This window comes from Cinclus cinclus, chromosome 6 (genome assembly GCF_963662255.1).
Source record: "Cinclus cinclus chromosome 6, bCinCin1.1, whole genome shotgun sequence".
NCBI lineage: Eukaryota > Metazoa > Chordata > Aves > Passeriformes > Cinclidae > Cinclus > Cinclus cinclus.
Window position 1 is genome coordinate 1,931,219 of NC_085051.1, and position 22,994 is coordinate 1,954,212.

A 22,994-nucleotide genomic window follows, 5' to 3' on the forward strand; every position below is an offset into this window, starting at 1 on the left:
CTTTTCATTGGCGGTCACAGAGATCAGTGTGAAATGGGGACTGCACAGTTAATTTGCATCTGTGTCATGCATTAGATGTAAGTGTGAGAGCGTGATGCAGGTGAGAAATCTTTGACAAAGCAGAGCTTTTAGCTTTGACCCACTCTCAGGCAGGGGGTTCTGCATCTTGCTTCCCAGATCCCAGCTTTTGGAAGGCACTGCCAAAAAGCAGCCAGGTGAATAATAAATTGCCACGTCTGCAGCAAATACAGAGCTGTGGTAGTGTAGAAAGGAAGAACAGAGCTAGAATGCTGATTGTAGGAAGAGAGGGAGGGTAAAGGGAATGTAAGGTTTAAGACATAGGTGTGCTTTAGGAGGCTTTATTATATCAGGTGCAGTACAGTTGAAATGTGGCTTTACTGCCTTTAGGCCAAGCTTAGCTCCAGGAATTTTTGGGCTGCTTTACTGTGTGGATCAGGAGCCTAATCTGTGTTATGTAGATTGTCCCCCCCCCTTATGTTATTGTGAAACAGACTGGAGCAGGACAGAGAATACAATGCAGCCACAATACTTGGAATGTATTTCAAATTCTTCTTCCATGTTAATTGTGCTGGGCCCAAATTAGTCCTGAAGAACCAGTTCAATCGTGTGAGGACTTAAAATCTGTCAGGCCTCTGCCAGACTTCTGGCAAGGCCTCCAGGTTGTTTAACAAACCAGAATTTCCAGGGTCAGTTTCTGGAATACCAAACACTCAGCCCTGTCTGTATCATAGAAATGCTCTTTTTTGGACTGAAAGGCTGCATCTGCCACTGTTTGCCAGAAAATTCCCTGCCAGGCTCTTCTCAGCTTAACATGCCAGGGTTACAGGGAGCCCACGCTTGCACCTATGGATGTCTTGACATTTTTGTGGTCTTTAATGTACACATCTAATTTTGTTTCAGCTGTGGTGGTTGTTTCATGTGCTTGCTAACAAAACCTAAATTCCCCACTCCCCCCCCCCCGCCCCCCGCTTTATAAATACTTTCCAGGCATCAACTGAATCTGAAAGTCACATAACATTTGCTTTGCCCCTGCATTAGGTGTCTTCTAATCTTTTAAGGTTAGAACATGCATTTCATACTTCCAGTTAGTGTTTCTAAGATACATTCACCTGTCTGTGATGCATTTTTTTATGTTACCTGAATATGGGTCTGGTCTAAGACCAAGCTGTGGGGAAAAAAGATGTCTGTATTCTCTGTGACTATAGAAAATACCTCAAAAACGGTTTGTTCTGGTTTTTTGATGGTACTTCTGATCCCTTTTGATTCCTTCCTCTCTTTGTCTTGTGTCTGATGTAGTGCATCATGAAAGTTTCTAGGTGCTAAAGACAACAGTAAATGTTGTACTTTACTTTAGTGTTTTAAAAATAGATGTCACTGAATGCAGCGCTGAAAGATTTTTCTTGCAGGATTGTGTGGGTTTAACATGACAGACAGAGCCATTTTAGAGAAACCTTTTTTTTTAAAGGAGGCAAAATGACAAGGGTTGGTGAAAGAAAGCTTCTGAATTTGTAATGCAGTGGTTTAATGACAATTTTTACACAGTTGTAAATAAATAATAATTTAGATGTATTTCCAGAGTCAGTGAGTTCCGGGTATACCAGTAAGATGTTCAAGTGAAAAATGTGTCAGTCCAGTATTTGGGAAATAGTCCTATGAGGAAAGAATGGTAATCATTATTAATCTAAAACTTTTAGTTTTTCTAGAGTTTTGAGCTCAGATTATGTTAGGATTGGGCAGTACTTACAAAAGTATCCTTTTTTGGTCAAGGTGAATGTGCTGAGCTATGTCTGCTCATAGTGATTCAGACTTAAAGGACATGATTTTTTTTCAAGGCTGTTCACAGTTGAAGTGGTTTAGTGTAGAGTAGAAGAAGTCAAGGCATTAAAAACATTTAAGAAAGTGCAAGGATAGGTAAAATGACACTACAGTTCACCCAGTGAAGGGATGTGTTACTGAGGAAAGGATTTTAAAACTTGTTCTCTGCACATGCAGCTATAAATAAACTTTAAGGGAAAAAAAGCCTTAGACTAAACCAATCTGTAAATTTAGCAAACTGGACAACTAAGAAAGCTTGTTAACTTACATGTTAATGTATTAGAGATTTTATTCACTGGGTCTGTTACAGGCCAGGCTGTGCTGAAGTGTGCAACACCCAGCCAAAACCACCAAACAGTGCCTGTGGCTTAATGTCCAGAAACCTCCTTTTGAATATTGAAGCAATTTGCCTAAACTAGCCATTAAAATTCTTGCCCTTTTGTATACAACAGCCTACATGTGTGGTTTATAGAAGTTCTTATTTCATAATTAGTGGTAGTTTTTAAAGCGTCTTGAACTAGCCACTTCATGGATAAAACAGCTGTTTTAAACGTATTTTTCTCACTGCAGAGGATCCTTTTGTTGAAACAGGAGGGTGCCTTAAACAACTGGGTGCATTTAGTCTTGCAAATAGTTTAAATATGTTGAGGTATTTTCTTAGATGGTTTGGAGTCATGAAGATTCATTCAGGAGCCCTGAGGAAACTGTTGATTTTAGGAATATGGTATAAACCAAGAATATTCCCTTGGTGGTGATTGATTAATAAGCAAAAACCAAAAGTGAACTTATTTCCTCTGGTTTTGTTCTCTCAGACATGCTTTATGAATTCAGAATTGGATTTTGTGCAGTTGATATATTTTGCAGGAAGGAGCTCCTAGATTTCTTCCTAGAAAATTTGGATTTAAGTCTCTTCAGATTCTGGAAAAATCTTTTTGTACTTCTAGTATCTGTGACACTTCAAATCTATTGCTATTTGTCAGTGTATAAATAGCAAAAGGGTAGTTGTGAACTGGACTAGATGGTAATAATTTGTAGAAACCTTAAGTGCTAAAATAATTCCATGACCTTCAAAGAGTTTGTTATGGGGTAGGATCCTGATGATGTAGAGATCTACTGAACACAGTTAACAAAAGCAGAGGAAAAAAGTGTTTTTATGGTCTGTGTGCAGTATTTTTTTCCAGGTAGTAAAGAAAAGTTGAAAGCCAGTATCTGATTAGGTACATTTTGATGGTATTTGAGCTGCTGTAAGTTGGGGCTGCTAGAGTCCTGAATGGTTTTCCATCCTTTTTTTCTGCATCTGATCCTGAAACCAGGGGGCTGAACCATTAGAAAGTTAATCACTTTTCAAACAGGATTATTTTTCTGCTGGTTTAACTCCCTGAGCTGGCTTGTTACAGGATGAGCTTTTCTGGAAATCCTTGTCTAGGGGCAGGATAATGGCAGTGAACACCCAAGAATTATGTGTTCACTGTTTTGGAATAGGCTGTTGTGCAAGCAGTACAATGAGGAATACATAATCAAAAGCTATATGCCCTTGCACTGTGGTAACAGCAGCCGTAAGCACGAAGTGCAGTTAACATAAAGTTCTCAAAACTAGGATCACATGTCTTCCTGCCTGTAGAGTTAGGTTACAGGTCCAGCTCTTGCTTCCATTTTGTTGTGTGCTTGCAGTAGGTGTTAGTGCTGTCAGGGTGTTTGCTCACACACCCAGCGCTGGCAAAATGCTCCAAAACTCCTGAGTGTTGATTCCCCCAGGATATTGGGAATGGTTATTTGTGAAGATGCAGTGAGGCCTTGTTTTTGCTGAGGCAGAGCCAGGACACTGATTTGCCTGGAGTACAGTGTGTCCCTGGGATGTGCGTGGCCTTTATCATGCTGGAGGTGGAGAGGGACAGGAGAGGGAGTTCTCACTGGCTCAGAGGAGCTGAGTGTTTTATTTTGTGTGACCTAAGGTACAAGCAAGTCCAGGCAGTCCAGTTTAAAACTGTGATCATCATATTTTCAGTTCCGTAGGGTGCCTAGAATTTGGCTTGTATAACTGAACGGAGAACTTTATCTACTTCTGCTAAATAATTATTTGCCAACTTAAAAAATCGCTCCTTTTTATTTTGCATTAAAATAATTGTTCTTGCACAGTTTGATTCATGTAGCAAACATACAAAATTAATTTAGGTTTGCAGTGGTTGTGCATCTTACCTCCATCTGTTTTTTCCTGAACATTTCCTGCCTTTCTGAGTTTGACCCTGTATCTGCCTAGGTGAGATCAAATTCCTGGAAGTCTTAACTCAGCTGCCACTGCAGTGAAGTGCTTTTTCTTTTTTTTTTTTTCTTTTTTTTTTTTTTTTTTTTTTTTTGTCATGTGGAAAGATTTGAGGAAATAGAACTAAACTACTGCTGTAATAGCTGAAAGGTGCTTCAGTGGCCCAGTCTACTTTATCTTGTTTAAAGGTCAGAACTTACATTGCAGGACCTTGTGTTTTTGTAGGGTGGGTTCCTTTTTATTGTAGCAGACATTAATGGTACATCTGCCAGGCATTTCTTTCTAAATGTATCCAGAATAATTTATTTGAGACAAGTAGATTTCACTGGGGGGGGGGGTTACAGTGAAGCAGTGCTTCCCACTGATGTTGATGTATTTGAGTTAGTGCTTTGTTGAATAAGCAGCATTTCAGCTTTGGGTCACCTGTAGGGGTAGCTTACAGAAATAGTTTTAAACTTGATTTCAGCTTCAGTGCCGTTTCTGGAAGCTGAATTATGTTCAAGCATCTAATTTGGGAAGAAATAAAACCACTAGTTAATTTTATACTGTTTTACATCTTAAGCCTGTATCAGTTAACTACAGCCTAGTACTACAGAATCCAAATTTTGATGGACTTAGGGATGTGATACTATTCCTATGGCAGTTTATAAATTTACTACTTCAGAGCTGACAACTTTGAGCTACTTTGACTTTGTAATAAAATTAATTTTATAATAGTTTACTGTGGGACTTGATATTTGCCTTCCAAGCTACATTGCTTTGCATTAAATAGTGTTAAGGATTGCTTGAAAAATGAATCAGAAGGAATCATGGTCTTTAAACTCCTCTAAAGCCCAGCCTACTGATTTTTTTTTCTTCTCCATTTACTGCATATCTGCCACTACATGTCAGTTTAACAGTTTTGCAACATTTTTGATGCTTTTCCCATTTTATAAGTAGTTTTGTTAAAAATATCTTTAAAGGGATATGTTCTGAATTACATCCTGCTAATAGGACTGACACAAAAATTGGTAATGCTGAAAAATATTCAGAACTAGTGTGGTTACCTTCTGCTTCAAATTCTCAAGACTGATGGCACCTTTGAGAGAGAGGAGTGTTGGTTCCCTCTGTGCTGTTTTGTCTTTTTCAGCTTTAGAAGGAGGTGTTGACCTGTGCTATGTGCTCTGGGATGGTCCTGCTGGAGCAGGGAGGTTGGACCAGGTGACCCTTCCAGCCTGCCTCATCCCGGGATTCTGGGATGTAGACCAAATATTAAGGTTTAAAATCAATTCCTTGAAATAATCTTTTAGCAAATGACAGGGGTTTTGTTGTTTGCTTCCTTTTTTTTTTTTTTTTAATTTTCTGTGCAGTGAATGAGTCACACTGCACTATACGTTAGAGATGAGTATTCTAACAGTAATTATGCAGTGAAGTTGTAAAATTTCTCCAGCAAGGTCTTAGAGTAATGATTTAAGGGTTACTATTGTCACATCTCACAAAGGCAAGAATTTAGTTGGTGAGGTTTTTGTATTGCTGTTACCTGTCAAAAAATGAGCCGTGAGCCTCTTGAATAAGAGGTTTGGTATACAGCTCAGAACTATAAACAGGCTTAATAATAAACTTAGGCTCATTTAGGGTTGTAACAAGCATGTATTTCAAGGGTGTCTGTATGTGACCTTCACACTAATTTTCATTCTACTTTGTGTTAACAATGTTAAATCTAGGGGGGGGGGGAAAGCACCTGAAAATCATAAAGCTAGTTATTTCCAGAAGTGTTTTAAAGAACACTTAAACTTATACTATACTAGTAACTATGTTAACAAGTTTACATTCAATTTGGTAAAGCTTTTAGCCTCAAAAAAAGCTTTTAAATAAATTTCAATAGGAGTGTCTGAGTGTTAAGGAAAAAATGGAAGGCATGCGTAGGATTGAGAGATGAGAAAGTGCACAAAGAAGTTGTGCTTGGGTAGTGTGTATCTGTTTCTGCTAAACCATCATCTCCTAGTTTTCTTGTTAAATGTGTCCTACCAAATAGCTGCTGTTCCCCATGTGCACAAGGACTCCTGCAGTAACCTGGGTTTGTTTGCCTGAGCTCTGTAATAGAAATACGGGGCTGAATTTATTTTTTTCATCTGAAAGTTCCAGGTTGGTAAAAATGCTGAAAATTCATGGTGCAGTAAATATTCCAGCAAACTCAAATTTGTTTTCATGTTTTAGAGACATTGAATTGGTTTAGTCTAACATCTTGGTTGATGTCTATAACATGTAGAACTTGTGCTAAGTGTGCATTATCTTCCCGGGGCAACTTGTTTTCCTTTGAATTCCAGTTTAGAAACTCCATCTGAAAAGCTGAGCTGTGGAATGCTGCACTGTCGGAATGTTATCTTTTGCTTGACTGTGTAGGTGGGATAGAGCTTTTCAAACACTGCTTGTGATCTCTTATGTCTCCTTTTTAATTTTTCTAGACTGCTGAATATGTCCCAGAAAAAGTGAAGAAAGCTGAAAAGAAACTAGAAGAAAATCCATATGACCTTGACGCTTGGAGCATTCTCATTCGAGAGGCACAGGTTTAGTGATATAGGATTACATTTCCTTATCTATGGTCCACTCACACTATTTGGTTCTGGAGTAAAATCAGCATATTCATTTACATAAATCATAATACTGTAAATGCTGTTTTGATTTTCAATTTTTAGAATCAGCCTATAGACAAAGCACGGAAGACCTATGAACGCCTTGTTGCCCAGTTCCCCAGTTCTGGCAGATTCTGGAAACTGTACATTGAAGCAGAGGTTAATATTTTTATATTTTTTTTCTTATATAACATTTCATAGGATTTTAAGTTTATATTTTTATAAGCATGAATAAGATAGGTACATAATATCTAGGGGAAAGGGGATTTTAAATATGCCTTGCCTTTATTTTGTAAAATAGGTACAAAGGAATTATTAAAATGAATTCTAAAGTATTGGGTCTTTTATGAGTTGATGATTGTTGCATTATGGAATTGCAACAACATTAAAACTGTTTCAATGGTATTGGAGTGCTTTAGCCTTTTATTTGCTTGTCGTGTCAATTTATTGCCTCCCGTGTCATTTACTTAGAGGATTTTTTTTTTATTTACACATACAAACTTATTTGAATGACTTTTCTCTGAATATTTGGTTCTTTTATTTTTTTTTTGCTTTCTTAGGAAATTGAATGTTTCTGTGAACAGTGTTTGCAGGGAGGGTGTGGGGATGGAAGCTAATTTCTGGAATGAAAATGCATTAGCCCAACTCATTAGCTTTTAAAAATCCCAAAAATTGTGATTGTTTCCATAACTGGATGAGACTTGCCACTAAGTGCATTGATCAGTTGAACTGTCTCTAATGACATGCCATGAAAATCCCTGTATAATCATGGGGGGGGTGGTTGTGGTGTTCATTTTGGATTGATTCCTTTCTGTACCTGTTATTTAATACTAATACACATGGTTTCTGTGGGCCTCTTCCAGCTGCACCTTTTCCTTGAGATAGATTTTCAATATGCTAAACTTCAGGGGTGGGGACCTGTATTATGTAGATGAGAAATGAGCTCTTTTTCTTCCATTTGATGTGAAATTTCATTGCATAGTTTTCATATCTTATTTTACATTAAATTCCGTATCCAGAAATGTTCTGGCAGTAAATTTTGCAGATAAGGGAAATTGGGATCATGGAAATGTAGGAGAAATTTTTATATTTCAGTTTATTGTAAGATGCTACAGTGCAAAATAGTGCCATCTAAATTGAATGCTACCAAATTAAGTATACAGAGTTTTCACTGTCTTGTTTGCAGCAGTTTGTAGCAGTAGTTAGAATGTTGGTGGTTATTCCTGTTTGGGAGATTGCAAATGGACTAACATATAAATGCATACTTTTCCTTTTTGGACCCTGCAGCCAAATCCATTAGCCTCTTGTACCATGAAATGTTTGCTACAGGTTCTAGTTTTCAGAATCTAACCTAATTTCATTATTGCATTAAATTACCTGATTTCTGTGCTTTTAAAAAGCCTTTATCTTTCCCATGCCTCAAATTGAAGGATTGAGTAAGGCCATCTCAGAAAGCCAGTACTGTACTGTACGTCCTTCAGCAGAAAGTCCTGTTATCAGTGTAGAGCTTCCTGTCTTAAACCACATTCAGAGATGAACTGACAAACATCTCCTCCCCTAATTTATAATGCAAGAGTATTTAGAAACCTTAGCAGTGGCAAAGCTTGTGACGGCCTAGGGTAGAATTTTTTACCTGTTCCTTCAAGGAGGGCAGATCAGCACCTCAGCATGTAATGGTTACCAGGGAACACAAGGTAAATATGAGGGGGAAAGAGCTGTCATAACTGTCACTAGTTCTGGTGTGTGTACTTAATAATACACTTCAAATATTAGAGAAGGGGAATACATAGTTCTGTTACTCAAAACAATGGAAAAATAGGAACTGTAGATTTCTGGTAGAGGTTACACCTGAAGAAGATTATATATGAAAGAAATGTAAGAGGGTAATTTACAGAAATTAAATTCTATCTTAACAGCCAAATTTTTAAAATCTCAGTTCTGACTTAATTTTCAACTTTCCTGGTTACAGTAACATTACAACTGATAAAGTGGCCAATTTACAAATGAAATAATGTGTTTTTCTCTGTTTCTTAAGCATATGTGAGCATATGTAAGTTGAAATAACTTATTTCCAAACTCCTCTCTAAAAAAATACTCTCACAAAATTGGGCACCATTGTCGGTGTTGTTTTCAGTTGTATATCATTTGTACAGTTCATCTGGGTGAATTCAAATCAAATGCTTTATCAGATGTTCTTTTAACACTGTGGTTAAATTAAGACTTCAGTTCATTTTTAAAGGCTCTCTGAGTAGAGGAATTCTATTCATGCTTCTTTTACTGCAGCCTTGAGATGTACAAGGAGTATAAGGAAAGTATTTTCCAAAAGCTTTTTCCTTAGTAGTCTCCTCCTGCTAGAGAGCTTTTCTTGGGTCGTTCAGAAGTATAGAACTTTATAGCCATAATTTAGTAAAATAAACCTGTGGTTGATCTCCAGCACTGCTTTCAATTTACTTTTGCTGCCTCATTATTGAAATCTGAAAAAATCTTCAAAAATCTTCAGTGATCTGTAACCTGTATTTCCTCTGATGTCAAAACAAGCATTTTACTATTTAACATGGAAATGCTTCCTCTTTGCATCCCAGAAACTCAGAAAGGGGGAGGGAAGGGGGGGTTCTTTTCGGGCAGGATGTCTTTCACCGGAGGATTTTGCCCTCTGAAAGACATAAATCAGAGCTGAATAACATGACCTAGTTGTGGTGTATTAGATGAACCAGGGTGAGGCTTATGAAAATGGCCTTGCAAAGAAGAAATTAGCCCTTCAACAGCTGTACTCTCCAAGTTGTTTGGAGTCTTTAAATTCCCCTTAGTCAGACTTAACAAACGTGTTCTTTTAGTCACTTCTGTTCTTCAGTAGGACTTGTTGATAAACTATCTGAACAAAAACTGCATGTGCCAGTTCCTTTTGTAATGTATAAATTCTAAGTGCAGGCCTTACTGTTATGATTACCTCTTGGTTTTACAACTGTCTCTGTTGAGTTCACTGACTGTTCTGCTTTTTGTGTATGACTGTGTTCCCTGGTGGAATACAGTGGAGAGCAGTGCTCCTCACTTGTGTATCATCCAGCTCACCAAAATTGATACACAGAGTGTGCTGAAGTAACCAAATACTTCACATTTAGTATTTTGTGTGGCAAGTACTGATTTATGTCCTCTGCTCTCTGTACTGTGACTGGTTAGGTAGTCAGTAGAACATGGAGATTAATTGGGAAGAGCATGCTTTGACAGTTTGTTAACGGGAATTATGCTATTAAAATTGAAATTGATGAAAAAGTTTGGATTCTTGCGCTGGTTCTTATTTCTTCTGACCTTCAAAGAAGAATAATTGCAGGACTTAGAAATAATATAAGTGGATGAAACAACTCCCAGTTCACAACTGGTTTTGGGTCATACTGTATGAACATCTAACTAGAGTTTTAGGCTTGATAAGTATGTAAGCAAGTAAAATAGTTAACTTGCTATTCTGCATCTCCTAAAATTTTGGAAGTGAAACAGTAGTGCTACTCTTCCCAGACTCTTGTTTTCTCTAGTTGCTTAAAGTACATTTTTCTCTTGATACCTTTCTTGTAAAAACCTCCTCTCAGAAAACTTGACTCAATTCACATGGCAGTGCCTCTTTCACAGTTGTGTAAAGGAGTGTCTTAAGTCTCAGCCCCACATGTGCCATAATGTTAAATTCATAGATCACACGATCTGGACTCTAGCCTGCTCTGCTGATATGCTGTGTCTCCTTGGGTAAGTTATTTAACCTGTTTGCCATTATGAAACAGATACCTACCTACCTCACAGGGTTGTTGTGAGGCTGCTTTAGTGATTATTTGGCACCTGGCTAAAAGGTGCTACAGAAATGTGAAAATAAATCCAATTTAATGCCCTATGATCCCATAGGCCCAACTGTCTGTTACTATTTCCTTTGTCACTTTGACTGTTGGAACCATCTTTTAGATACAGAAAGATCTGATAATGCTTTTCATGCTCATGAAAGAACACTTACTTTACCAGTGTCATAAAAACTTCAGTAGGTCTGAGGCAAGCATTTGAAGTTGACTTTTTCTCTGCTAGTTTCCTTTGAGAAATCACCAGGTTGAAAATCCTCTTAGGCACATTTATTAAATGGTATTCACTTATTGCAACATTTTTTTAATGATCTAAGGAATTTTTTGTTCCGGTTACTCTGCATGGAATCTTTCCTCTGTAATTGTCCTGAATGCTTCAGGCCAGTTCACACCACACCTTTTAACTTTTTTATTGAGTGTACAGCACTATATCCTGGTCACTTTGAACTGTTGTTAGTAGGGGTTAAAAGGTTGCCATAATTAAGGACATAAAAATCATATCCAGAAGACAGTTGTGACAAGTAGCCCAAGTGTAGAGACAATAAATACAAAGCTGGTAACATGCATGTACAAGGTTTGGCTGTTAATATGTATTTTTTGTCTTGCGAATTTTGCAAGTAAGATTCCTGTGTTACTGCTTGTCCTAAAGAAATGCAACCAGATACGTTTGTTTAGATAACTTCTATTTCATATGGACACTTTGAATTTTAAATGTCTTGGTAACAAACCAGATACTGTATGAGTATTCAGGGGGTGGAACCACAGCTTAGGGTTGTTTTGCATTTCATCATATGCAATACATCAGTATCTTTAATCCATGTAATTCACACTGGTGTGGATACTAGTCAGAATGTATCGTTTAACATACTTGTATATGAAAAATGTAAATAAAACCATTTAGAAAAATTATTGTTTTTGTTCAAAATGTCTGTGTTTCTTCAAAGCATTTTCTTCCCCTGTTTTACTTTAGTCTGGTTATGAATTCAGAAAAGTGAATGTTGTACATACCAACAAAATTATTCTGCTTGGGGGAAAATGGGTACTGACTTCTGTCAGGATGAAGTTGGAGTGATCAGAAGTCCAAGTAGAATAGACTTGGCTGAGATTCTGTTTAGTGGTACTTTCAGTGGTACTTCCACTTGTGCTGACAATATTGTGTGTATGACATGCTGATCTTAGTGAATTTCTTAATGGAAGGCATCCCCATGATAATCCGTGCCCACCCTACTAGCCAGCCACATTTCTCATGGTAAGCTTCTGCTCTGAGAAACTGCTGTACAGGTGCTCTGTACAAATACCCACATTGCACAGTCTTGACTACCTCAGTCTGAGATTTTCAATCTTTTTTTGCAACTGTATTATTTATGATCTTTTCTTACTCATGTGTGGACTTGTTCCATTCCTGTTAATAAATGTTGTTCTGTCTGTGTGATTATTGTAGACTTGCACTAGAAAGTGAATGCACCTTCTTTCCTGTCTATTCTGCTCAAAATGTCACTACAGGTGTGTACATCTTGCATAGTACCCCTGGTCCTACAAGCTGTGTAATATCAGGAAGTTGCCCACATACTGACATCTGTATTTGGAGAAGATGCGTGCAGTACAACACTAGTGGGTTTCCTCATAATTCTGTTTTCTGTATTTGATCATTAAAAATACTATGGGGAAAATTTTTGGGAAATTTTTGCAGTGGAAATGATGCCTAATGAAGAGATTACTCTGAACCCTCTTCTCTAGTGTGTTGCTATTTACACATGAATAAACACAAACTACTTCCCATTCTGTCTTATTCTTTCCATGTGGGGTGACAGAAATATATCCCTATTAGACATGCTTGCTATATACTCTTGTTCATGACACTTCTGAAATCTGACTTTTAAATGTAACAAGGACAGTGGAAACTTACTGTGTGCTTTCTTTTGTTGAAGTGATTTGTGGACTCTTCGTTGATATTTTGAGGGGGTAATCTGTGTGTCAGGTCAGGCACAAACTTGGGCTTTGTATGTCTGAACCTGAAAGGACAGTTAAAGTAAGGTTAGAAGTAAAAACAGATTTCCTGTGTACCCTGTATTTGCTATGGATTGGTTCTCCATCTGCTTGGGAGAGGGAAACTAAATTTTTAATTTCCGATTCTTTTCAACATCCCTTTGAGCTGCCAGCTGGTAGAATTTCCTGATGTTCTTTATTCAGATTTTGAGGAGTGTTATGGTTATGGTTGAGAGAACACTTTCCATTAAACCTCTGCTAGTGGTTCTACATAAACCAGTATGTGACTCTTTGCTGCAGAATGCCTTTACAGACTGGGAAGGCTTTGAGTCGTGGCTGGAATAAAATGCAGTGACTTTTCTTAGCTGGAAGGTCTGTGGACCCAAGCCCTTCCCCATGGCATTCTTGTGTTCTGTTAGTGCCAGTGGTCTTCATTTACAAGTGTGCATTGGGTTTCCCCCTTGATTTTTCTCACCAGTGGTTTCAGTGTGATGGGTGCTCCATATCCAGTGACAGTTTTGGACTTCTGCAATGATGCACTGTATACCTAATACTTCATGGCATTTTTTTCTGTTTCTTACATAAAACAGTTCAAAAGTGAGAAGAAGGAATATGCAGTAGTCCGTAACTGTATAGCATTGCACAGGTAGCATTTGCTTTGTGCACATTGCATACATGTAGTTAACTACACATGAGGAAATCTTGCAGTAATTTGAATCTGATCTGTATTGGGGTTTAGCTGGTTTGGTAATGACAAACATTCATATGACAAAAGCATGGGAGCATTTCCAGGATTCACAGGAGCATTGTAAATGTTAACATTTCAAGGATAGGCAGTAAGTAGAAAGGTGTTCTTTCTAAATTGAATTTGTGCAGTTTTCAGTAATAGCTTCTCTGGAGTGGAGTCCTGTTGCATCTTGAGACAAGACTTTGCTAGACCTTACTGTTAACCTGAAAGTGTAAATAGCAGGGCTGGCTCTGTTCCCTTAAAAGCAGGTTAGACAAGCCCTGACAGGGGCTGTGCATTAATCTTAGTTTGCACCAGTTCCAGTGAGCACACACTGCTGATCTGTTGGCAGGTGCTGTAAGCAGCGCTCTTGCAGATCACAGGGCTCCAGGTTTTCAGAGCTTTAACATCTCTGACATACTCCAGAAACAGAAGAGTTGCTGTGCTGAGGGTGTGGGGTAATTCTACTTGTCCTTTCACCTTGGCTCCGAGTTTCAGCAAAGCAGCTTGTGCACATGTTTAAATTGCATAGTTCTTATGTTTAATTCAAACTATTCCTCTAAATCAGCTAATTTGGAAAGTTTTAACATTGTAAAAGAGGATCAAGTCTTGCTCCTATGATTCCTGTAATATGTCTGGATGAAACTTAAAGATTCTAATGAGGACAAGACTGTCCAGTTCTTCATGGTTTGCTTTAGTGCTTGACATAGAGAGTCAGAAATAACCAGTGTGTGAAACTAGAACAAGAAATGACTATACGTTCTTCCTATAAACAATCTGATACTTCTGTGATGGTTTTTGTGAGAATAAATACATTGCTTAAAATATATTTCAGGTCTTGCATTTAGACTGAAATGCCTAGATGTTAAATTTATACTATTTTCTACATCCAGACTCTGAAAAAGTCAACTTCCTTCAGCTGTTTTTTACCCTCAAAGTATAGGTTTTCAAACACAGTTTTTATTGTTTAAGCAAAATAAAAATGAGCTCTCAATTGAAAATTTAGATTTGCTGAAATGGGGTGGCAGGTGTGTAGTTGTGTATGTGCTGTCCTGCAGATAAAACATACGAAATTAGCATGTGAACTAACTTCATTTAAACATCAAACTGTTTAAAATGTTCTCTTAATTTAGGGTTTTGATTATTTTAATTTTTATGGTTAAATGAAGACTTACTATAGGTTCTATGCCTGTGGATTCCTCAGGAATCTCTCAGACTATGTATGTGTATCTGTGTTCATTTGTCTATATATGTATTAAGATAATAAGGTCACACAGCATAAATAATGTTCTTTTTAAATCATAGAGTAGAAATAGGAGTGGGTGAGCTTATCAGTGAAAATTGTCTACAGGTAATTTACTCAGGCTACCTAAAAGTTTATAGGTACTTAGAAGAATAATGAATGTAGCATATATTTAGAATTTCAGTTAAAATTATTATCTGCAGCTTCAGTCTGAGTGCAAAAGCATGACTTGGTGCTGTATGTAAAGGAGTGGGAAGATACATCTGGATTTCCTCTTTATTCAGTTGTCTTGAGCCCAGTACTGGCCTGCCTTTTCTCCATTCCTACCTACAAATCCCTGTACTGTTTCTGTATGTTTTTATGGGCAGATGCAGGAGTATATTCAGTGTAAGAATTGTGAACGCTCAGGTATTGCTGGGGGCCGTATCTTTGAACATGTGCTTGCAGTTGGTCTTTCAGATGACAAGGAGGTACCAGCAGGCCTTGGCAAGAAGCTGTTGTTGCACAGCTCAGACATGTTCTGTCAGTGCCATGGTTGCACTGACCATTTTAGATGGGACAGCCAAGGGACTGGGGGGGGAGATTCCCTAGTAATGAACTGTAACTGCTGATTTGATCTAAAAATAAATCTCAAATTAATCCCATGACAAACTTCTTGACATTGTAATTACTGCAGAAGAAATCTGGCACTCTTGCTCTCACTAAATTATGCTTAGGTAGTTGAATAGCTGCTGGTTAGTAATGGTATTGCATTTATAAAGTGTGCAAGCACATTTAACAGCCTGTGATGGGTGCTGTATTATAGAAACGGTTTTGAATTAATTTCTGTTCAACTTGCCCTGAAACATGGTTTAGTTACTCTCTGTAGGTTGCTCTTTCATCACAGGTACTTAGGCAGCATGCAGGAGCTTGAGGTGCAAGCAGCCTTACCATCAATGTTAGTGCAGCAGGGGCTGGAATGATGGTACTTTAATATAAATAGGTTTGCAGCTCCTTAAAGGTATTAAGCATTTTTAATACAAGCTGAAGATGAGTGACAGTGAATAAGTTTGTAAAAAATTGCTTTTCTAACACGTTTGCTTTTGGAAGCTTAACTTGCAGTTTTCCTTCTGCCAGCTATGTCAGTTGACCCCTTCTCAAGATTTTCCATGGCGTTGCAGTAATTAATAGTTTTAGTTACAAGCAATGTGCTTTGGAAGTGTCCCTACACAACCTGACAGTGCTGACAGGTTCATACGTGAAGAAACATTTCCTTCATGCCAGATAAGAACAGCAGGCCCTACATTGAGAGCCTTAGTTCTAGCAGGTTTCATTTCACTGGGGGTATTTTGTCATTCTGGTCCTGACTGACTGGCTTTGGGAATTTTAAATTCTGCCTAATTGCAGGATTGTGCTAGATGTTCCAGGTGATGATGGCCGATAGTTGGATAAAAAGTGACTAGGAGAAAGTATAGTTCATGTACAATAAAGAAGGTGGAGTTCAAATGGACTGGTTGTAAATAGACAGGGATAAATAAACATTTCAAAGCAGACACAGGTGCCCTGGAAAACACTACAAGCTATTTAAGGTTTTCTTTGTAAAAATGCACTCTTACATAGTGCCAAATGAATGACTTGTTGGTCCAAGTCACCTAAAGAAGCACAGTGGGTGCAAGCTAAATACAGAGCAGGATCCTCATCCCTACTCCACCCCCAAAGAAAAAAATTCCTGCCCTGGTACCTTCCTTGCCCATGATTGTTGTCCACCAGTTACCATTCCCCAGAGAGAAACTAACAATAAATGTAGCTCAACTGAAATTCTGCACAGAAGTACTTGAGCAGGATGGGCAGGCACTTCAGAATATTCCACAGTATTTGCTCTTGATAAAATATCAGTGCTTGTAAGTGTGAGCAGGAAACAGGCTATGATTTATTGTTAAAACTTTTAAGCTCTCTCACATAAGATGTGACAAAACTTAATTTAGGCCTCACTTTTTTTTTTTGGGGGGGGGGGGGATTAAATTTCAGATTGATACACAAAAGCACATGCTTTTTGTATGTGTACAGGATGGGTACTAAAAGGGAAGTACTGTGGAACTTTAAAATTAGCTGACAGACTTGAATTCAGGAATGGTTTTGTAAGCAAATGGAGGTAAGTTTCATGCTAGTAGTCTTACCTATTAAAAAAATTACTGTTGCATTATCAGCTATTTTCAAAAGAAAAAATGTACTAAGTTAGATATAACATACTTATTTGTTATTTTACTGATGTTCCCGAAATTTGAACAGTTGTGAATAAGGTCAGCTGTGAGTTTTTTAATTTGCCAGTGAGAAAAGTACTGGTGTTTGTAAATAATTAAGTTTGATAATTCTGGTTGATCTTTTTTCTGAGTCAGATGAGGACCCTCTGCTGAGTAGGTGTCATTAGACTTCTAGCAGTCTGTCATTTCTGCACAAGCTTCACAGTCAAAACATTTTTCACTGCTCTTGGAGTGTACCTTTGTGCCTCTGATGCATAGAAATATTGAGCAACTGCTGAGTTGCTGCAGCTGCTTGAACCCTGTGGTAGTACCTGTGTTTGCCTCCCAGGCTGGCAGAGTTGCTATAACTGTCTAGAAAATGCTGGTTTTCACCTGTGAGCAGAGATACCTGCTGCAGTCAGTACCAGAAATCAGTTCTGTTCTCAAGTGCTGGCTGGCTCAGTCAGTCACAGAGGTTTTTGTGGTGGTGCTTCACCGTGGTGCTGAGCCTTCAGAGTGGAATTTTTAAGCCTGCTGCGTCTCCAGGATGACATGCGCCCAAACCGAGCCAGGCACTGTTCTCTTCCAAAGCTGGGCTAAAGTTTGAACATGGGGAGATCCACATCTTTTCTTGGGAACCTTGGCTGCCTTGCTGGGAGCTGCACCTTCTCTGTTTAGAGGGCTTACATTATGTTTTGGTAGCAAGTCTCTGTTTTGTGTTTTCTACTTAGCAAAATATTTTCTGCCAGTGCTGGAGGTTATCAGTTAAGCTGCTGCGTTAGTTACGTGTAACTTTTATGACAACACGTGTCGCTTTGGTGGTGTTGTGTGCTTGGTGTTTTCACATCAAACCTACACTTGACATCCTAGCTTAAAGCAGCAAAATAGAAGAAAAAAAGAGCTGTCTTGGGATTTCTGAGATCTCATGTGCTTCTGTGTAAAATAAATTAGCTGGGAGCCTACATACCATTTTTAACACTATGCTTTCATTTTCTTCTAGGCATTTGCAGCACTCTGTAATGCAAGTGCTGTCTGAATATATTCTGTATTTACATAAAAATGTACCTAGCCTAGAAGTCATAGTCAAGTTCTGACGGTCTGAATCAAATAATTGCCTGCTGTCCATCTACTGAAGTGTCTCTTTTCTGCAGAAAATTTTAGAACACTACCGTGGGCTTCTGAATGATCAATATAGCAGAAAAGCCCCAAAATACTTGGTTAGAGGGGTAGGGGAGGGAAGTATCAAATTGAACAAATGTCTGCTGTCTCAAAGCAGAAATTCCCTCTGATGGCTCTCATTTTGCATGGCCAGCACTTGGTGGTGGTGGGGTGCAGAAGTAAACACACTTTTCCCAGTGAAAAGTAACAAAAATTGACATTATTAGTACCAAACAGGGCTTTACTGCAAAGGAGCTGTAATTGTTCAGTGTTCTCTAGCAAAGGGGGCAGAACTGCCAGCAGTATTTATTTGTCGTGTACAGGTGTCTGTAGAAGTAGCACATCTCTGGTCAGTAAGGTGTTCTTTCTAGCATATGGATCAAGGCTGACCTTTCTTTGGCAAGGCTTGGGGTTTACCTGTGCCAGTTTCTTTTCACTACTCCAAAATCATAATCTTTAGTTTAAATATATGACCTAACTCCTGGTATTCTCAATGTACTGGGAGGGGGATAGGTGGGAGGAAACTGGGAGGTCAGTTGAGTTCCGTCTCTCTCTCGTTTAGGCTGCAAGGGCTGTGAGTGTCTGTACTGCTTTTATGATGGGCTTCAGCATTTCACCTTCTTCCTGAGAGCTGAGATAAGCTGCAAAATATACCTGCCTAGGCTGCATGGGAAATGAACATTAATATTGCAGTCTGACATCAGAGCAGCTCTTCTCTGTGCTAACCCAACAGTGAACTTCAAATAGGAACAACATAATGAATTGTCTTTACAATTCTTGAGAAGTGCAGCTGACTTCAGTGGGTTTTAATCTTATGTTAGCACAGAGTGCATAGAAAAAAAGCCCACAAACAGGAACCGACCTCACACAAAGTGTCAGTCATTTTGAGTTGACCTGTAAAATTAAAAGACTTCAGTGTAGGGCTAATACCTCTCACCTTTCATTGGCAGTGTCACCTACATTTCCTTTCTAAAGCATGGGAATGCGATGTGTGGTTTTATTTTCAGCTTCAGTGCATCTCTACGTAGCCAATAATTCAAGTGTGAAGTCATTTATTAAGTTATCTAAGCACTAGCATCAACTCATAGATTTAAAAGTAGCTATACAAATATTTTTGTCTTAATCCTGTTTTTTTGAATAAAGGGACATGGATGAAAGTTGAGCAGGCTTAGTTTTAACCTTTGAGGGCATGAAGCTTAAATTTAGGGAAGGAAAAGAGGAATCCACTTGAAAACCTATTTGTACAGTGTTTGAGAGGAAAAGCAGTATAGCATTTATATATTCTAGAAACTTGAGGGGTTTGTAATACAAGCAGTCTCATTAATTAGGACAGTAGTTACACTCAAATTCAACTATTCGGAAGGAGGATCCAGAGTAGTTATGCAGAGCCTATCTATGAAAGGCTCTTTGAATCAAGTTTTTACCAAAAAGATTTGCCTTTTTCATGTGATTTCATATTAGGTTGTTGATGATCAGTCCAGATGTGGTAACTAAATATTTAGGAGACCCTGCAGTAAAACTGCTGTCTTGAAGGAAACTATTTTGCCACTGAATGCTATTTTTATAATGAATTCTGTCTTCTCTTCATGGCCAAAAGACAGAAATCTGGGTGTTTAATTCTGTGATGCATTCTTCAGATACAGTCTTCTCTAAAATTAATATTATAGATGAGATTTCTCAGTAACTATGATTAAGAATACGCATTCTCAAAAAAGACACGGGGGAATTCCCTTGATTTCTGACAGACATGTGAAAGATTTTTGATGAGGGCAGCTGGCTATATTAGCAAAATAATTTCCCTGAACTTCAGCAGGAGTACTTCAGTAATGTAAACCAAAAGCATCTCAGTCATCATCTGAGGCAGATTATTTTCCTAGTTTAGTAAATGATTGACATAATCATGTTTCTTAATGATTTCATAGGAAATCCATGGAAAAGCCAGGAACCACATCCCTTCCTTTAAAGATTGCTTTCGTAGCACTGCAGTTGAAGTGTGCTTGGTTTGGGTTTAGTGGGTTACCTTGAGTAGGTTTTATTTTGTAATGCAGTGTACCATATACAACATCTTGTCAGCTGCAAATCAATGCTGGGATGCAGTAGCATAGAATTACTTGTGCCTCAGCATTATTCTGCACTATTAACTTTGAGATTTCTGATTTATGGTTTCCTGTGATGAGACAGCTGGCTTGTGTGGTCAGACATGAGAGCCCTTAGGCCCTTTTGGAGGCTGAGGATCAGTCTAATGGTTTGAGAACCATTCTCTGTGCCATTTCTGCTACAAATTATTGGAAAATTGCTCTTTATGTTCTAAGAACAGAGGCAAAATACTAAAACAAATTTATTCTCTCCTAACAGGCCAAGCTGGTCTGGTGCTAATATTACAACACTAAGAAGATTATGCTGCATGATATTATTGCATCTTCTAGTACCATTTTTTACTCTTTGAATAACCTGTATTCCTTTTCCTTAGGAGAATTGCTTGTTTAGCTAGCTTTACTGGGGAGAGCCTTTATGAGACCAGTTCCATGCTAGAAAATGTGAGCCAATAATGCATGGCCACTGAATGAATTTGACCACTCAAAAGGACAGCAGTTCTTTCTGGTCTTAAGATGTCCTCATTTGGGCTACCAGCCCTTTTTGCTAAGTCACTGTGGAGGCTGCCTTGCAAATGTGTAGCTTTTTAAAATTTTGATTTTTGTGGATCTCTTTAAGAAGATCTCTCTGAAATTGCTCAGGTGTACTGTTAACATACGCTTGGTGAATGAGCAGAGATTTCTTCCATTAAAATGATTATTTGATAGCTGTATTTTACTAAAACAAATCCTCTGAAATACTATAATTGACAGTTTGGAAAAAATATGCTTATCAAACTTATTCTTTTCTGCCTATTTATGCAAACCCTTCTGAAAAGAATGTGTCTGAACTGTAGGCATGTGATGAGTATAGTGAGAAATTATAAAACTATAAACCTAATGGGAAACTCATTGCTCCCTTAAACACCCCATTTTCCCCAGCTATAACCTCAAATGACACAGTAAATAGCCACTTTCTTAAAAAATTTGAGGATAGCAAAATGAAAGCAAGAATGTTTTTTTTTAAATACCTGTACATTATTGTAATGGGCACTGACTGATGTGAAAAAAAAACATGATTATTTCAAATTAAGAGTCTTAATAAATTAAATCTTCGGTCAGAGCCTTGTAAGGTGTGAGATCTGTGTAGTGGAACAATTGTCTTTTTCCTCCCCCCCCCAGGTGGTGATGCCTCATATACCCTTTATTCCATGTAATCTGTTGCAGTGGTTTGATCCCTGCCTTGTATTTTTAGGTCTGAGCGTCGCAAGGAATTTCCAGCTTGGATTGTGGGGTAGAACCTGTCTGGTGGCACTGGCAGACTGCAGTGGATCTGTGCTTCTCAGATAATAGGCACTGGTGCCTATTACCTTATTATATCAGCTGAAAAAAGCATTAGAGAAGTGCCTGTGTCCAATTCCATTGGCCCTGCTGAGGGACTGTTCTGTTTTGAAAAGCAGTTGAAGGAGACAAATGGTGTAATTGGTCTGATTTTACAAATTAGAGGTCTCTGGCCCAGTGAGATGGGCCAAATACCTTGGCTTTAGGCTTCTCTCTTGATGTAACTTTTTAACTTCAGTGATCTGGCCAACAGATAAAACTGAGATCTTTAATTTCTCTCATTGTATTTTGTCATGTTAGAGATTATCTTGCAAGCCATGGGCACTATATGTGCTTTTGAGTCCTATAATTTGAGAGTTAAATGATAAAAAATTAATTCTAGGAGGAAAATCACTGCTGCTTTGCATGCTACCTAAGAAATACAAAGGATCCCAGTAGATCTGTGAATGTTAGCTATCCAAAAACACATCCTACAACATCCCACTGCTTCTGTAAAGTATAAAAGACATTGAGAAAGGAATGAGAAGCGTAAGTGAAATGAAGCACATAGGAAAGACCAAAATGCCTAAGTTGGGAAGGAGGAAGCAAGTTTTCAGGGTTGTGAATGCGGGTTTCTGCTGTGGCTTAAAGGGAGTGTGAAATTGAAGAGGAAATTACAAGCCACGGGGCATGTTGAAAATTGACTTCTCATTAAAATGAGATTGAGAATCTGGTTATGAAATAGAATCTGGCTAGAATGTAGTGGGTGCTTAGCTTTTGTAAATTACTTCATACAGCTAATATTACATTCCATTTCATAATGGGCAAATTGCCTAAATAAAAAAGGTAATGTTTTTTTCTGAGTTGGTGAACATAGTAAAGAGTTGATAGAAACAGAAGAAAAGGAAAAAAAAAAGGAAAAAAGCTGGCAGTGCTTATGAGCTCTGCATCTGGGAGCTTCATCAAAAAACAGCCAGTTCAGTAGACTCACAGGAAAAGAAGTCTTGGACATGGAGCAGTTCTCTTCTTCACCCCCAATTTCTGGGCAATTTTTAAATTTCAGAGCTGTGGGGTGGTAAAGTAAGAGAAGTGGCACTGTGTTTTTGTTTTGTAGAGCATAGAGTGTGCTATTTATTCATCGTGACTTAAAGGGGCTGTTTTTGCAGCTTCGCTTCGCTACAAATCCGTGAGAGATGTTTGCAGTAAAGGGGCTCCTTTAGTCAGGAAGAATAGCTGTGCAAGTAATAACAGGTGGGTTTGGTGTTTAAACAACTGCAGATTGGGATGGGGGATATGTTTGGGGTTTTTAATGAAAGTGTGTTCTGGAAAGAAAGCAAAACTCCAAAGCAAAATGGAAGAGATAACAGTAGGATGCTGTAGATATGAAGAAAGAGAAAAGACACACGATTATAATCAGATTATAAACAGAAGAGATGTATTTGATGTCTGAAATAAATGAAGTAGGGAGTGAATCAGAATCAGTGTTTGCAATTCAGAATCATTCTCCAATCAGAAAAATCACTGAAGAGTTTTGTCACCACAGGTTTGGGGTTTTTTGAAGGCTTCCTATAAATAAATATTTCTCTGTACATCCTCTGTCTAGTCTCTTGAGAGTGGAGCCTGAAAATTATGCATTCTTTTCAAAATATTAACATGAAGGAAGGCCCTCCCTGCAGGACCAGGAGGCCAGCATTTTTTGTAAGGGCATAGAGGCAGATGCTACTCCTG

The 22,994-nt window shown here is 38.2% G+C and overlaps 1 protein-coding gene across 1 annotated transcript in view; it reads left to right on the forward strand.

Moving 5' to 3' along the window:
• CSTF3 (cleavage stimulation factor subunit 3) overlaps nt 1–22,994 on the forward strand; it is a 47,625-nt gene that overhangs the window by 2,651 nt on the left and 21,980 nt on the right. Inside the window, exons 2-3 of the mRNA XM_062494371.1 lie at nt 6,541–6,642; nt 6,772–6,867. Coding sequence (XP_062350355.1) covers nt 6,541–6,642; nt 6,772–6,867 — 198 coding nt within the window. The remainder of the gene's footprint in view (nt 1–6,540; nt 6,643–6,771; nt 6,868–22,994) is intronic.